Raw genomic sequence first — 17343 nt, forward strand, 5'->3', positions numbered from 1 at the left:
CCTACATTTAGGGTCCCCCAGAGTCTACCAAAGTGCATCCTCTAGATCAGGGGTCTCCATACTTTCTAAAACAAAGGGCCCAGTTTATTGTCCTTCAGACTTAGGAGGGCAGACGGAGTTCCCATCCATGGGTCCAAGAGTTGGCTAGTTTTTGGAACGCAGTCCCTAGTGGTGAGCTTAAACTTATGGGGCATGAGAGGTCCTTTAGCATTGGAGAGGTGGCGGGGTTAACCCCACACATAGTCTGCCCTCGGAGTCCATAAGGAAAGAAAATTACAGTAAGTATTTGAAAAAAAAAAAATGAATTTTTTTTTTTTGGACATTTTTCACTTAGGGGTGTACTCACTTTTGTTGCCAGCAGTTTAAACATTAATGGCTGTGTGTTGAGTTATGTTGAGGGACAGCAAATTTCACACTGTTATACAAGCTGTACACTCACTACTTTACATTGTAGCAAAGTGTAATTTCTTCAGTGTTGTCACTTCAAAGATATTAATAAAAGAGTTACCTTTTAAACCTTATGATAAGATATTTACACTTTACTCATGTCACTGCACAGTAGCGTGGTGCATTGCGCTGCTGCACGGTGACAGGCAGACACGCTGCATTTTTCTGCATTGCAATGTTCTGCACATCATACAGATACTGTGGTGTGAACAGGGGCACAAAGCGGCCCACCTGCATTTATTTAGTGCAGAAAACTATCACAGAAGTCATTGCACATATTGTGAATAAGTCCTGTAAATGCATGTAGGTTATAATTTGAACCACTTGCTGACTGCCCCACAGCACATTGACTGCTACCAGGGCGGTCGCGCAAGATCACATATATACTGTACATGATCCTGCACTTCCGAGGTATGGGGCACAAGGGCGAAGTCCCGCTGATCGCCGCCATTTCTAGTAAAAATAATTAAACAAAAGGTCCATAAATATATCTGATAGTTTGTAGATGCTATAACTTTTGCGCAAACCAATCAATATACATGTATTGGATTTATTTTTTTACCAAAAACGTGTTAGCAGGATACATATTGCCCTAAATTGATAAAGAATTTAGGATTTTTTTTCCTTTTTATTGGATGTGTTTTGGAGAAGAAAGTAAAAAAATATATATACATATATATATATAATATATATATATATATATATATTAATATATATATATTTAATATAATTTATTTATATATATATTTTTATATTTTTTTTTTATTGTATGTAGATTCTTTGTTTATAGCGCAAAAATAAATAAAAAACTTCAGAGGGCGATCAAATACCACCAAAGAAAGCTCTATTTGTGGGAAAAAAATGACATAAATTTTATTAGGTACAGTGTCGCATGACCGCGCAATTGTCAGTTTAAAGCAATGCAGTGCAGTATCGCAAAAAAATTGCCTAGTCAGGATAGGGGGTAAATCTCCGCGAGGGGAAGTGGTTAAGGCAACCAGCACATTTACACAACATTGTGATGTGAATGAGGTACATAGAATGAATTGTTTTCTTTATACCCTGCGGTGACATGCGTTGATCAAGTGACGATAAATGCAGGTCACTGCACATGGTGCAAACGGTTTGCTGGTGAAAAAAATAAACCTTCTGCGCCTCATAGACCTTGAAGGGTTAATCCTCCTCTAGGAGCTGAGAGGCCTGGACAATAATTAGACTGCTAGCTTGCTCAGTTTCCATGGCGGTGGGTGAATAGAGTGGCTGTGGTTCACAGGAATTGCCATTTCCAGGCAGCTGTGAAACCAGGGCCTCTCCTCCCCTCCTTTCTTTATCTTCTCAATGAGTTGATGTCATTGCTTGCTCTGTTTCCATGGCGGTGAATGAAAGAGAGGCTTGGTTCACAGGAACAGGCAGTGCTGAAGCCAAGCCTTTTCTCCTCTCTGTCTTTTCAATGAGTTCACGTAGTAGCGTGGATAGGTGAGTATAAAACTCTGGACTGTGCTACGGGGCGGGGGAATATAAAGGATAATTCTATGATAGTACAATTAGCCATTAAGATGTAGTTCCCTTTTGCAAAAATGTAACAAAATATACTCACATTTGTTCAATAAAAAAAATGCACATTTTAAAATGTTTGCATTGAAGCCTGTAGAATTGCAACTGCGATCAGTTTATCATAGCTGCAATGCGCAGTCTCCTGCATTGTTTACATCCCGGCCCTAGGTCGAGGATTGGATCTCCTGTTATGGGGCTGGAGCAGTGTTGCCAACCGTCCGTAAACGGGCACTTTTTCCCCCCGTTCGTAAATGTCCGTGGTTGCGGAAATGTGCCAGTAAAAATAGCCGAGATCGGAACTGCACATGGAGGTTGGAGGGCAGGGGGTGATGGAGGCAGGGTGTGATGGTGCTGCTGTGGCACCGCAGAGAGGAATGGAGGCAAGAGGGAAGTTGGAGGCAGGGGGTGTTAGTGGCAGGGGGGGTGATTGGAGACAGGCGGTATTGGTGCACCGCAGAGGGTGGGGGATGGAGACAGGGGTTGTTGGTGGCACCGCAGTAGGGGGATGGAGGCAGGGGGTTATTGGAGGCAGGGGGCCTGGGGGAGATGGAGGCAGGGGAGATTGGAGGCAGAGGGAGATTGTAGCACCCGCAGAGGGGGGTGAAGGCAGGGGGTGTTGGTGGCAGAGGGGGATGGAGGCAGGGGGTGATGTGGGACTAAATAATTTGCCCCTATTATATCCAAAATAACAAAAATATGTTTTTTTACCTTTATTATCTACCTTAAATTACATTTGCTATTTGCCTAGCTTACTTGTTTGTAGCCTAAATACTGAAATTTGCACCTATAAAATTTAATTTAGTAACTTTTATGAAATGCCAGTAAAAACGTGGCTGTGCCAGTAAATTTCGGGTGTCGTGCCAGTAAATTTCAATCTGGTAGGTTGGCAATACTGGGCTGGAGGGGATAAGCACTGGACTAGAAGTGTGTTGACGTCCCTGCATGTGTGTCGGCCAGGGATGGTCTCAGGCGGGGGCACATGCCCCTTGCATACATGCAGCTTCAGGACAGGGAATACTTTGGCCAGTTATGATTGGTTGTCTGCAGGATATCTCAGGAGGGTTCATACTCGTGTCCGAACATGCTTCCTGGCAGGATATCTCAGGTGGGTTCATACTCGTGTCCGAACATGCTCAAGCTCACCCCTTGTGCAGGCACATTCTGTGAGTCCCCCTGCTGTTGTGGCAGATGCATACCTCCCAAAAAAAGTTAATAAAATCAACAAATACTTTTTTTGCCACTACTATTCCTTTATATTGGCTTTTAAAGTGGTTGTAAACCCATACAGACCACTTTAACCTACAGGTAAGCCTAGATTAAGGCTTACCTGTAGGTGCAACAAATATCTCCTAAAACCTACACGGTTTAGAAGATATTGCAGAAAAGACCTGAACAGGCGCCCTGAGCGTGCCGGTTAGTGAGGGTGATCGTGCCGTCACTGACGGCTCGCATGGCGAGGAGTGACGTCATCGCGGCTCCAGCCAATCACAAGACCGGAGCTGCGATACCCTGAAGTAACTCGGGTATCATGGCAGCGGCAGAAGTGAGGAACGAGAGTCGCTTCGGGGGCTAAGTAATTCGGGGGTAAGTAATTCATAATGAGCTAGTAGGCATACTAGCTCATTATGCCTTTCTCTTGCAGTTTTTATTTTTTATTTTTTTAAGAAATGCTTTAGAGGGTTTACTTCCTCTTTTAAAATGTACAAGTGCAGCAATTTAGAAATTGGGTTTGAATGGTTTAGCAACGGGAATTACTTTTTTGAATAATAAAAAGCATACAACTATAGAGATCAGACCAAAATGAGGAACAAATGAGGAGGAAAGAGGGACAGAGGGACATTGATCGAAATCAGGGACAGTCCCTCGAAATCAAGGACAGTTGGGAGTTATGCAGATGAACTTTCAGTTTTCCCCATCCTGTGAATGGATGACATGGCTTGGGCAAGCAGAGGCATGCACAGCCCCACTAAATTTTAAAAACAGTACGTGTTGCAGAGAGAAACAACTCACAAATTTTAGGTAAGTGGGAGGAATTTGAAGGTGGGGGGTTGGGGAAATGGCAACATGTTTCATGTTACACACTAAAAATGGGTGTAAACATGAAACATGGTCCCAAACGGGGGGGGAGCTCAGCTGGGTTCAAACACGAAACATTTCTGAGCCAGGATGCATGTCAAAGCAGACAGCTAGAGTGGTCCTCAGGTGTGTTTTGAATCCTAATCCCCAACCCACCTGCCCAATATGGATGAGCTCTGGTGTGTTCGTACAGAGCCTGCCAGGAAGTCGGCACTGCGCTAATCACAGGCATTGAGACATTGTCCCGATGTGTGGCTGCAGAGATCGGAAAATGTCTCACTGCCTGTGATTAGCACAGCGCAGTGCCGACTTCCTGGCGGGCTCTACACGTGGAGTGTGCGAAAACGCCGGAGCTCATCCTTACTGCACAATCCCGCCAGGAAGCCGACACTGCACATTGATAATCACAGGCAGAGACATTTCCCAATCTGTGCACTTGCGGACTGCAAAATGCCCCAGTGACAGTGATTAGCAGTGTCGTCTTCCATGCGGGATCGGGCAGGTGGGTTGGGACTAGGATCCCGAACACGTCTGAGCCCATCTCTATGGACAGCCAATCATAAGCGGCAGAGGCATTCCCTGCCCTACAACCGCACATTTGCAGGGGGCATGTACACATGTGACTGCAGGATAGGGAATGCCTCCTCCATCTATGAATGGCTGTTTGTTTTGGAAGCTTCCCAGCAGGATTTAGTCTAAACATGCCTGAGCTCATCCCTGGTCCCAAAGGTGGACTAAGTCTTTAAAGCCTAAGTTTTTAGCCTAACTACAAACATAAAATCAACAATAAGGGGACATAACTTGCTTTAGTATGATGTGTCCCTTGTGTCGAGTCTTCTTGGTTTCGGAGAAAATTTTGTCTTTCCCTACCTCCCTACCCTCTACCTGCCATGATCTTCTGGTGGGATCAGGAGCTCTCAATAAGAGAGCTTGACTATATGCTGCCCTTTCTGCCCCGCTGTGCCATTCATAGAAAACCGCACTACAGTTTCACCCGTACCATGTTCACTCCGAAACGTGGTGTGGAAAGGTGCATTCTGTGCACGTTTCCCTCATGTAAACGTGCTGCCCTTGCAAGAGGCAATGCGGGGGTGCCATTTATGTTAATGGCATCTCAAATGCATCTCACAAATGCAGCGCATTTTCAGCCACTACCAACCACAATGTATTTTGGGTGCAGTTTTGTTTGAAAAAGTAGTGCTGCACAAATTTTTTTGCCGTCATACCATGTGCGTTTTCCAGCCAGTGGGCTGTCAAACCTGGAATGCGAGGGGTTGTGTGAACAAATTTCTAAATGGGGGGGGGTGATCGATAGCTCTGCCCTCTCACGGAAATCAAATTTGGATTTCGAGCCAGTTCACACAATAGAAACACACTGGACTGCATGTGGTGGGAACTGGCTCTTACCAAAAGTATGTAGTTTGGGGACCTTTCTAAACTTTATCAAATCAATTTGTATCCAGTCAGAAAGGCCCTTGTAATACAACGTCATTGGTAGATCTAAAGGTGATTGTACAACCAGGTTGTAACATGTGTGATAAGCTCGACTCTTATGCCGCGTACACATGATCATTTTTCGGCATGTTAAAAACGACGTTTTAAAAAAAATGTCATTTAAAACGATGGTGTGTGGGCTTCACATAATTTTTCGGATTCTGAAAAACGACAAAAACAAATTTGAACATGCTGCATTTTTTTAACGACGTTTTAAACTATGTCGTTTTTCGAGTTGTAAAAAATGATCACGTGTGGGCTTAAATGACGTGAAAAACCTGTGCATGCTCAGAAGCAAGTTATGAGACGGCAGCGCTCATTCTGGTAAAACTAGCGTTCATAATGGAGTAAGCACATTCATCATGCTGTAACCAGACAGAAAGCGCGAATCGTCTTTTACTAACACGAAATCAGCCCAAAGGGTGGCGTCATCCGCATGGAACTTCCCTTTTATAGTTCCGTCGTACGTCACCGCGCTTTGCTAGAGCATTTTTTTTTAACGATTGTGTGTGGGCAACGTAGTTTTTATGAAGAAGTTGGAAAAAACGTTGTTTTTTTTTAGAGGCTGAAAAACGTAGTTTTTTACAAGCCGAAAAATGATCGCGTGTACGCGGGATTACTTTTTTGCTATGCAACGCCAAAGAAATAACTTGCATATAATGAAGTGTATAGCATGCCCGATTGGATACTGCATAATGTAGAAATCCTTGCTTCTACACAGCGCAGATCTTCCAGCACTGTGATGGGTAACATCAGTCGCTGTGAAGTGTGAAGGAGTTGCACAATTCTCCAGCCTCTTCTACTGCCTTCTCATAGAACCCATCGTTTTTTTCCCCCCAGAATGCAAAGCATTCTGTGAATAGAGCTTGGAAAGATGAATGACAGGATATGCCTCCTCCAATCACAGAAGACTTCAAAATATGTAGTTCAATATATAAGCCATTAGACCCTAAGTCCACCCAAAACTTGCTTCCTGTGGAGGTTGAGTAGACTGAACATTTGTAAGTTGTTTACCGCTGTGCCCATTCGGGAGATTTATGCCCCCCATCGTCTTCAGGTGGGTGGTTTCAGACAGAACAGGTGGGGAAAAATCTCCTCAATTGGGGTCCCAACAGCAAATAAAGACTGACAAGCCTTGCCCACTCCATCCAACGTTATACTGCATCAAAATGTTCCATTTGTTTGTTTGCAGCTAGTTCCACACTTGAAATGGTTCTTAAGGGCTATCTTATGCACTGCTCAAAGTGCTGATCTTGCATTATTACATAGACATGGTAAAAAAAAAAATAATAAAGAGTTAATAAAGTGCCCTTTTCCTATGACCCCCAACCTGAACCACCATGCCAATATTGCTATGGCTAAAGAGCCAATGAGTGTTCTTAGTGAAATCCTTATTTGATCGTGTAAGTGGCTTGTGAATACCCCTATATGCTGATCGGTCTGATGTAACGGAAATGTTTTGTTTCCTCATTCGCAGTGTCCTGAGGGTAACCTGTTTTGCTTGTTCTTGCTGGGAGACAGAACGCAAATCTATGTAGAGCTCTGTAACCAAGGAGGAAATGGCGGCACAGAAAAGTGTAAAGAAAGTTGCCAAAGATCCCAGAGTACAAGATGGGCATCACCATATCACATGGACCCTGGCTGTGTTCACGTGTGTGCTGGGAGTGTACATTAAAACCGTACACCCGTCTGTCCCTGGCGGAGATTCAGGTAGGGCGAATGCTTAGTATAAGTGTAGGGGTGTGTCTGGGAATGTATGTTTGCGAAAATCGTGTGACTATAGGCAGGTTCCTCCCATGGTGCAGAGCCTGAGTAACCTATCACCAGCCCCAGACATTGTTACAAGGGAGGTGGGCCTATGGCTATGTAAATACTAGTTTTGAGAAAGTCGGTATTTGCATATCTAGTTCAGGAGGACTTCTGGTGGCTTTGGAGGGATTGCTCATCCTAGTTGCTTTTTCATACAGCTGTAAGTTTAGTAGTGGTAATGTGAACATACATTCACTTAAAAAAAATATTGGCAACTTTTTATTTCCACCTATCTCCCAGTCCGTCTAAGAAGGTGCTTAGCCTTGACTGACTGTAATCTTTTACATCTATATCAGGTGGATTCTCCTATTTTGATGTTGGCTGAAACTGACATGATAGCAAACTTCCCAACTTTTTGAGATGGGAACGAGGGACACCTATTAGCAAACGTATGTAAACAGAGGACATGCCCTTCTTAAAGGAGAATTATTTAAAAAAATGATTAGTTAAACCCACAAGTGCTTTTTTTTTTACCACTACTATTCCTTTGCATTGGCTTTTGAAATTTACAAATTCAGCATTTTAGAAATGAGATGAAAGATTTAGCACTGGGGAACACTTTTTGGAAAAGAAAAAGTGCATTTTATATATATATAGATTAGACCAAATGAGGGACAGAGGGACTTTGTTCCCAAATCAGGGACAGTCCCTTCGAAATCAGGGACAATTGAAAGCTATGTGATAGGCCTAGTTTAGATATTTGCACACAATTTGAAAATAAAAGATACACTTGTATAACTTGTTATTGTAACAAACTTCAATAAAACCTTTGATTGTGAAAAAAATTAAATAAAATAAAAGTATATCTCTGCAATACATGCACATTTCCCCATGTCTACCCCTTTACAGATTCTGTGAGTATCGAAAAATACCTGTTGATCTGCCCGGAAATCAGCGAGCTCTTAACACAGATTTTTTTGCCGCAGGTTGTACACTTGTAAGATACTTACCCCGCTCAGCGGATCCAGCAGTGTCCTGCAGAATTCTTTCTGAATTGGTCCCCGCTCGGTCCAGTGCCACCATCTTCTTAAAGCTGAGGTCCACCCAAAAATTGAACTTTCCGCTTTAAGTGCTGGTGACTCCCTGGCATGCCACATTTGGGGGGGGGGAGCGGGTACCCTGTTTTTACAGGCACCCAGCTCCCACTTCCTCCCCTGGCGCCACGGCGCCGGAAGGAAGATCACCTCTTCCCCTACCTCCCTGCCATCTTCTGGGACACGTCACAGGTCCCAGAAGATTGCCCGGCCATTCACAGCATGGCTTGCGCATGCCCCATGCACGCCCGACTGTGAAGCCACAGCTGGGCGCCCACAGTTAGCGTGCTATCGCCCGCATCGCTGGACCGTGGGACAGGTGAGTGTCTGATTATTAAAATTTAGCAGCTACTCTTTTTGTAGCTGCTGAATTTTTAATGGGTGGAACTCCACTTTAAGTAATGTCAGCGAGAGGCCCGCGGGCCCTCACAGTGATGCAGCGCTAGGCCTGCCCTCCTACCTTTTTCTTAATGGAGTACTATGCCTCCTGGGCTATGTGACGAGCATATGCCTGGAGGCACGGCATAATGCAATCATTTCCCTAGGCGAATGGTGTGCATTGAGGGGTGGGGTGGGCCCAACGTTTTCTTCCCCCCAAAAAAGTACACAAGAAAAAAAAAGTGCGCTCTGTGTGAACAGGAGGGGAGGACTGGGTGGAAGGAGGCAAATTGTGCTTGAGGCTGAAGATCTGCTTTAACTTCCTGTTGTGAGCTGACAATGCTTGCTGCCTTTGCTGCCCTGTTTTTGAGCCCTAATATATAGATCGAAACAACAAACTACAGTATCTCACAAAAGTGAGTACACCCCTCAGTTTTGAAAATATTTTATTATATTTTTTCATGTGACAACACTGAAAAAATTACACTTTGCTACAATGTAAATTTGCTTTCTCCTCAAAATAACTCAACACACTGCCATTCATGTCTAAAACACTGGCAACAAAAGTGAGTACTCCCCTAAATGAAGATGTCCAAATTGGACACAATTAGCCATTTTCCCTCCCTGGTGTCATGCGACTCGTTAGTGTTACAAGGTCTCAGGTGTGAATGGGGAACAGGTGTGTTAAATTTGGTGTTATCACTCTGATGCCTCGTACACATGACCAATTTTCCCTTTTGGCCAGGAAAATTGGCCGTGTGTATGCTTCATCGCAGTTTTCCCCCAGGAAAACCAGTGGGAAGCCCGGCAGGAAAAAGGGAGAACATGTTCTCCTTTTTCCTGCGGCGATTCCCGGCGGTCTTTTTCCCGGCAATTTTCCTATGGGAAACACTGCAGTGGAGCATTCACACGGCCGGGATTCCCAGCCAAAGCTCTCATGGCAGTTTTCCTGCCAGGAAAACTGCCCATGTGTAGGGGAAAAAAGCTGCCGAGCCGTTTCTCGGCTTTCCCCTCGGGTTTCCCGGCGGTAAAAAGTCAGCCGGGAAACCAGATCGTGTGTACGAGGCATCGCTCTCTCTTACTGGTCACTGAAAGTTCAACATGGCACCTCATGGCAATGAACTCTCTGAGGATCTGAAAAAATTGTTAATCTACATAAAGATAGCCTAGGCTATAAGAAGATTGCCAAGACCCTGAAACTGAGCTGCAGCACGGTGGCCAAGACCATACAGCGTTTTAACAGGACAGGTTCCACTCAGAACAGGCCTTGCCATGGTCGACCAAAGAAGTTGAGTGCACGTGTTCAGTGTCATATCCAGAGGTTGTCTTTGGGAAATAGACGTATGAGTGTTGCCAGCATTTGTGCAGAGGTTGAAGGGGTGGGGGGGGGGTCAGCCTGTCAGATGCCGCACACTGCATCAAATTGGTCTGCATGGCTGTCGCCCCAGAAGGAAGCATCTTCTAAAGATGATGCACAAAAAAGACAGTGGTTTGCTAAAGACAAGCAGACTAAGGACATGGATTACTGGAACCATGTCATGTGGTCCGATGAGACCAAGATAAACTTATTTAGTTCAGATGGTGTCAAGCATGTGTGGCGGCAACCAGGTGAGGAGTACAAAGGCAAGTGTGTCTTGCCTACTGTCAAGCATGGTGGTGGGAGTGTCATGGTCTGGGGCTGCATGAGTGCTGCTGGCACTGGGGAGCTACAGTTCATTGAGGGAACCATGAATGCCCACATGTACTGTGACTTACTGCCCACATGTACTGTGACTGACTTACTGAATACCATGATCCCCTCCCTTCGGAGACTGGGCCGCAGGGCAGTATTCCAACATAACGACCCCAAACACTCCTCCAAGATGACCACTCCCTTGCTAAAGAAGCTGAGGGTAAAGGTGATGGACTGGCCAAGCATGTCTCCAGACCTAAACCCTATTGAGCATTTGTGGGGCATCCTCAAACGGAAGGTGGAGAAGCGCAAGGTCTCTAACATCCACCAGCTCTGTGATGTCTTCATGGAGGAGTGGAAAAGTACTCCAGTGGCAACCTGTGAAGCTCTGATGAACTCCATGTCCAAGAGGGTTAAGGCAGCACTGAAAAATAATGGTGGCCACACAACATTTTGACACTTTGGGCCCAACTTGGACATTTTCACTTAGGGGTGTAATCATTTTGTTGCCAGCGGGTTAGACATTAATGGCTGTGTTGAGTTATTTTGAGGGGACAGCAGATTTACACTGTTATACAAGCTGTACACTCACTACTTTACATTGTAGCACACATAGAACACTTTATATGTTAACACAATGTACCTTAGAGTGTGTGATGAGGCCCCCAGAAGGTTCAAATCTGATGATTAGACTGCATACCCACGAATGTTTATGCGTTTAGAACATCATAAGTACCTTGTTTGGCTTCCCAAATGCAATTGACTTATTACCATTTTTCAACAAGATGCCCCATGCTCAGTTAGCATTTCCGCATCAGATTCAGCAGTTAAGAACCAATCAGCATGGTTTCTGATTATGTGATCACTATACCAGCCAATTATATTGATTACATGGCTTTGTTTACAAACAGCTGACACTTTGAGAGAAACAATAACAGGCCATGTCTATTAACTCCCTAGGGGGTTTGCAACTATTTAGTTTTTTCCAAATTTAATTATACCTTGTGTTTTTCCAGGACAAATTGGGCCTTGATTTGATGGTAAATGCTAATGGATATCTCCAGGTTTTTATTTTATCATTAAAGAAAAACTGACCCAAAATAGCAAAAAAAAAATAATATTGTATATTTCTTGCCTTATCATAACCTACCATCAAAGAACAACTGACAATAAATGAACCTACACAATAATACCACAAATGTGTATATACGGTATCTCACAAAAGTGAGTACACCCCTCACATTTTTGCAAATATTTTATATCTTTTCATGTGGCAACACTGAAGAAATTACACTTTGCTACAATGTAAAGTACTGAGTGTACAGCTTGTATAACAGTGTACATTTGCTGTCCCCTCAAAATAACTCAACACACAGCCATTAATGCCTAAGCTTCTGGCAACAAAAGTGAGTACACCCCTAAGTTAAAATGTCCAAATTTGGGTCTAAAGTGTCAATATTTTGTGTGGCCACCAATTATTTTCCAGCACTGCCTTAACCCTCTTGGGCATGGAGGTCACCAGAGCTTGCCACTGGAGTCCTCTCCCACTCCTCCATGACGACATCATGGAGCTGGTGGATGTTAGAGATCTTGGGAAAACAAATCGCGTAGCACTCAGTGGAAAGAAACAAGCATTGATGAAAAATCTAATATAAAATAAATGTGGGTAGTGAACCCAAAATTATAAATACTATAATAATAAATTAAAATAAAATGGTAATAGTCCTTAAGTGTGAACAATTAAATGTATGTGATGTGCCAAAAGCAGAGTGACACTGTGTAAAATAAAGATGAACTGAAGTTCAAAACATCAGGCTGGCATCCAAACGATGAACATAATCATATAACCACCGATAAGATGAAGGCTTATCAGAACGTTTGAACCCAAAAGAACATACGTTCTATGAGTCAAACAGGCTTGGGTTGTTTGAACAACAGATAGGGTGAAAACTTGGAATCTTCAAATGACTGGATCAGGGTCACCTGACTAGCCACAGGATAGCGATCTCCTTGCAGGATTGTTTCATAGGGGATGATGATCTGGTTATCATGGGTGTGGTGAGGATATTGGAGAAGGGAGAACAAGAAAGGGCCACATAGCGTGATTCCGTATACAGTAAAGAAAGTTTTAATGAAGTTGGAACACTTACATTTGAAAGGTCAAATAAGCGCTTAGGTTAACATGTATGTGGCGGCAGTGGAGTCCTTACTGACACGTTTCGTCCTCTTAGACGATAGAGACCTTGCCCTCCTCCACCTTCCATTTGAGGATGTCCCACAGATGCTCGACAGATTTGTGTACACATGTCTGTCGAAAAAAATCCAAAGTACAAACAGACATGCTCAGAAGCAATGCTAACCACAAGACAACATTAGCAGAAGTTGCCCAAAGGGTGGCGCTAAAGAGCTGAAAAAACATGTAGTTTCGTGTTTGTTGGCCAAGCTGCAGAGAGCTGGGACCAACGTAACAAAGGCTACCATCAGTAACGCACTACGCCACCAGGGACTCAGATCCTGCAGTACATGTCCGGACCCGTCTGAGGTTTGCTAGAGAGCATTTGGATTATCCAAAAGAGGATTGGGAGAATGTCATATGGAGAATGTCATATTGTCAGATGAAACCAAAGTAGAACTGTTTGGTAGAAACACAACTTGTCGTATTTGGAGGAGAGAGAATGCTGAGTTGCAACCAAAGAACGCCATACCTACTGTGAAGCATGGGGGTGCCAACATCATGCTTTGGGGCTGTTTCTCTGCAAAAGGAACAGGACGACTGAACCGTGTACATGAAAGTATAAATGGGGCTATGTATCGTAAGATTTTGCAAACCCCCTCCCATCAGCAAGGGCATTGAAGATGAAACGTCGCTGGGTCTTTCAGCATGACAATGATCCCAAACACGCCGCCCGGGCAATAAAGGAGTGGCTTCGTAAGAAGCATTTCAAGGTCCTGGAGTGGCCTAGCCAGTCTCCAGATCTCTAGAAAACCTTTGGAGGAAGTTGAAAGTTTGTGTTGCCCAGCTCCTGCCCCAAAACATCACTGCTCTAGAGATCTGCGTGAAGGAATGGGCCAACATACCAGCAACAGTGTGTGACAACCTTGAGAAGTTTTATAGAAAACGTTTGACCTCTGTCATTGCCAACAAAGGATTTATAACAAAGTATTGAGATGAACTTTCGATATTGACCAAATACTTATTTTCTACCATAATTTGCAAATAAATGCTTTCCAAATCAGACAATGTGATTGTCTGGATTTGTTTCCACATTTTGTCTCTCATAGTTGAGGTATACCTATGATGCCAATTACAGGCCTCTCTCATCTTTTTAAGTGGGAGAACTTGCACAATTGGTGGCTGACTAAATACTTTTTTGCCCCCACTGTGTGTATGTGTGTGTGTGTGTGTGTGTGTGTGTGTATATATATATATATATATATATATATATATCGTCACATAACCCACATTTGTGGGATTTTGTTGGGGTGAGCAGCAGCCACACTTCTATTACCATAGCACGGAATATAACATTTATTTATATTTTTCCATTGCAAGTTGGTTTTGATTTAAATGACTTCAGTGATGGGTGGATAGGTGATAGGTGGACCACAGAAGACCAAGGTGATTTCATGCTGAAAACTGCATCAGTGTAAAATAAAACTTCAACTGCTGTCCCCCTAAATAAAAATTGCAGGGCTGCCACCTGATCTGCATACTCATTTCCTGTTCACTGACTCCAAAACATTGAAACCATTGGATCGGTAGGGCAGCCAGGCAACTAGCATTTTTTGTAAGTAAAGGCCAGCAGTGCAGCCTTTGTAATTCTCACAGCACACTTCTGCATGGGCAGACCCTTTAAATAAGCCAATGCATGTTGTGCAAGACTGATTAAACTGCCCAGAGTAGACAGCCTTTGTCATTTTCCGATATTCAAGTCTACGTCTAGTGAGCAAACTGTTCTGTTTCCCACTGTAATAATGCTAAAAAGGTATTTTTTTTTTCCTCAAAGGCAACAAAAAAATCCATAAAATGATTTAATGCTCATTTTGTTTTGTTTGATTTATTCGTAGGGAGCAGTTTTTTTTTCTTTGGGGGGGCAGTGGGGCTATACTGTGTGACTGATGTGTTGGAGATCTTTGTGAATATATAACAACAGCGCTCCGCCACAAAAAAATATTACAGTATGTCAATATTCACAGTGGACAGAATAGCAAGCCACTGTGGTGTTTTCAGAGGTAATGATTAACATTACGCTTATTTAAATAATGCATAATTACCACAGAGAGAAAGACTTAACCTGGAACGAGTCTTTAGAGAAAATTGTAGCAAGTGTATTGTTTACTTACATTAGTCTAAAATGTCTGCAGCCACTTCCCAGGCTGACGGATAATTATTGCCTGTAGCACTACGCAGTCTGGACGGCAAGTTCCAACCAGGCTTGGTGTGATCTTTTATTTTTTTGCTTCACTTTTATAACTCGAAGAGATTGCTATTTTATTATTATTTTTCTTGCACGTAATTACTTTTTGTTTTTTAAGGTACTAGATATTTTATATATTGGAAATGATTTCTGTTTTAAATCGGCCATTCTTAACCCTGTGCTCTGTGAAATCCTAGGGTTCCTCCAGAGGTTGCTAGGGGTTCATTGAGCTGTGGCTAATTGACCTCTCATCTGAGAGTACTTGCATGATTTTGTTGCCAATGCCACTTGGCAGAGTCAGCCGTAAGACATCAGCTATCTTCTTATCAGTCTGTAAGGTTGGCATTCTTTCACTGACAAGGGGCATTATTTTCACTGACCCCCAAAGAAATGGTATATTCCTTTAACTGACCTCCAGAGGTTGCTAGGGGTTCCTTGAGGTGGCTAATTGACCTCTAATCTGATCGTACCTGCATATTTCCACAGCCAACATCTCTTGGCAGAGCCAGTTGCATAACACAAGTGATCTTCTTAGTCCAGAAAGTAGATTCTGACCCTGGATGATTCCTGAACAAATGTCTATCTTTCTTGAGAGAAAAGCAAATGAAGACATTGTTAGGTAGAGTACTGGGGTTTCCATGAGTGGTCGTGAATATCAATAAGTGTTACACGGTAATTTAGCAAACATATCATGAAAAACCCATCTGATGCTAGATCATCCTTAAAGTGTATTGTATGTCCAGCCAACACTTTTTTTTTTTGTATTAAATAGAATACAGAAGGGTAAGAAGCCTTGGACTTCATTAGATAGATTTTTCTTCACTTCCCTTACTACTGACAGCAGTTTTAGCAGAGTTGTGGATGGAACCCGTCAGTGAGAGTGATTATCTCTGATGGAGCCACAGATAGCTGTAAAATGCAACTGGGGTCCTAACCCTAGGATAACAAGGATATTCACCAACAAACAAAGATATTGTGAATTTATTGTCCTTTATTCACATTTATATCACAAACTGACATTTCAGGACCCCTTTTCTAAGGATGCTTTAGTTTTGTGATGCCTGTTTCTTTATGTGAAAAGGGACAAAATTATTTTTATACCAAGGTGGGCTTGTGAAGATCTCTATTATCCTATGATTGTACCAAATAATTTATTATAGCACCCTGCATGAACTGAAGGCAAGCCTGTAACGTATGCAAAGGATACAATATAACTTCTCAAAGGTTTTCCTACTTTATCCAAATAAAAATAAAAATGTTTTGGCTTGATACACTTTAACCAATAAACTAATGTTGCTAAAGTCACAATAAAAGTTAGTTTTTAACTTGTCGCTGTGGGTTACTGCTCATTGAGGAAACCATGAATGCCAACATGTACTGTGACATACTGAAGCAGAGCATGGTACCCTTCCCTTTGGAGACTGGGCTGTAGGGCAGTATTTCAACATGATAAAGACCCCAAACACACCTTCAAGATGGCCACTGCCTTGCTAAAGAAGCTGAGGGTAAAGGTGATGGACTGGCCAAGCATTTCTCCAGACCTAAACCCTATGGGGCATCCTCATACGGAAGGTCTCTAACATCCACCAGGAGTGGAAGAGGACTCCAGTTGTGACCCATGAAGCTCCGGTAAACTCCATGCTTAAAAGTGGAGGTTCACCCTCAAAAACATTTCTGACATCACATGGAGTCGAGCCATCCTACCGACAGAATGCCGGTGTTTTTTTGTTTTTTTCTCAGCGCATACCTCGTTATCACGATTTTCACCCCACGGCAATCCCGCGGGACTGGGCATTTTGCCAAGCACTGCCTGTGATTGACAGGCTTCAGAACAGTGCATACTGCGTGTCACAGGTTGCCGACAGAACCCGAACGTCGGTGCGCAGGCGCCGTATAGAGCCGCACCGACGTTCGGGTTTTTTCGGCAACCTGTGACGTGCAGTATGCTCCGTTCGGAGGCCTGTCAATCACAGGCAGTGCTTGGGAACGCCCAGTCCCGCGGGATTGCTGGGGGGTGAAAATCGTGATAACGAGGTATGTGCTGAGAAAAAAAAAAACACCGGCATTCGGTCGGTAGGATGGCTCGACTCCATGTGATGTCAGCAATTCTTTTGAGGGTGAACCTCCACTTTAAGGCCCCGTACACACGACCAAACATGTCTGCTGAAACTGGTCTGCGGGTCAGTTTCAGCAGACATGTTCGGTCGTGTGTAGGCCCGAGCGTGCAGGATTCCAGCAAACATTTGCCCGCCGGGCCTTTTCCCAGCGGACAAATATTCCTGGACTTGTTTTGAAACAGTCCGCTGGAATCCTGCCCGCTCGGACATGTTCGGTCGTCTGTACAGACCTACCGTACATGTCCGAGCGCCCGCCATCCCTCGCATGCGTCGAATGACTTCGACGCATGCGTGGAAGCATTTAACTGGCAGGCCCGCCCACGTTGCCGCGTCATCATCGCCGC

The 17343-nt window shown here is 43.7% G+C and overlaps 1 protein-coding gene across 1 annotated transcript in view; it reads left to right on the top strand.

Moving 5' to 3' along the window:
* Nucleotides 1-1757: 1757 nt before the first annotated feature.
* Nucleotides 1758-17343, top strand: part of TMEM260 (transmembrane protein 260) — a 102222-nt gene continuing 86636 nt past the window's right edge. The window contains exons 1-2 of the mRNA XM_040333667.1: nt 1758-1923; nt 7049-7281. Of these exons, the coding sequence (XP_040189601.1) occupies nt 7131-7281 (151 nt within the window). The 5' untranslated portion in view covers nt 1758-1923; nt 7049-7130. The remainder of the gene's footprint in view (nt 1924-7048; nt 7282-17343) is intronic.

Source organism: Rana temporaria, chromosome 13 (genome assembly GCF_905171775.1).
Source record: "Rana temporaria chromosome 13, aRanTem1.1, whole genome shotgun sequence".
Classification (NCBI taxonomy): domain Eukaryota; kingdom Metazoa; phylum Chordata; class Amphibia; order Anura; family Ranidae; genus Rana; species Rana temporaria.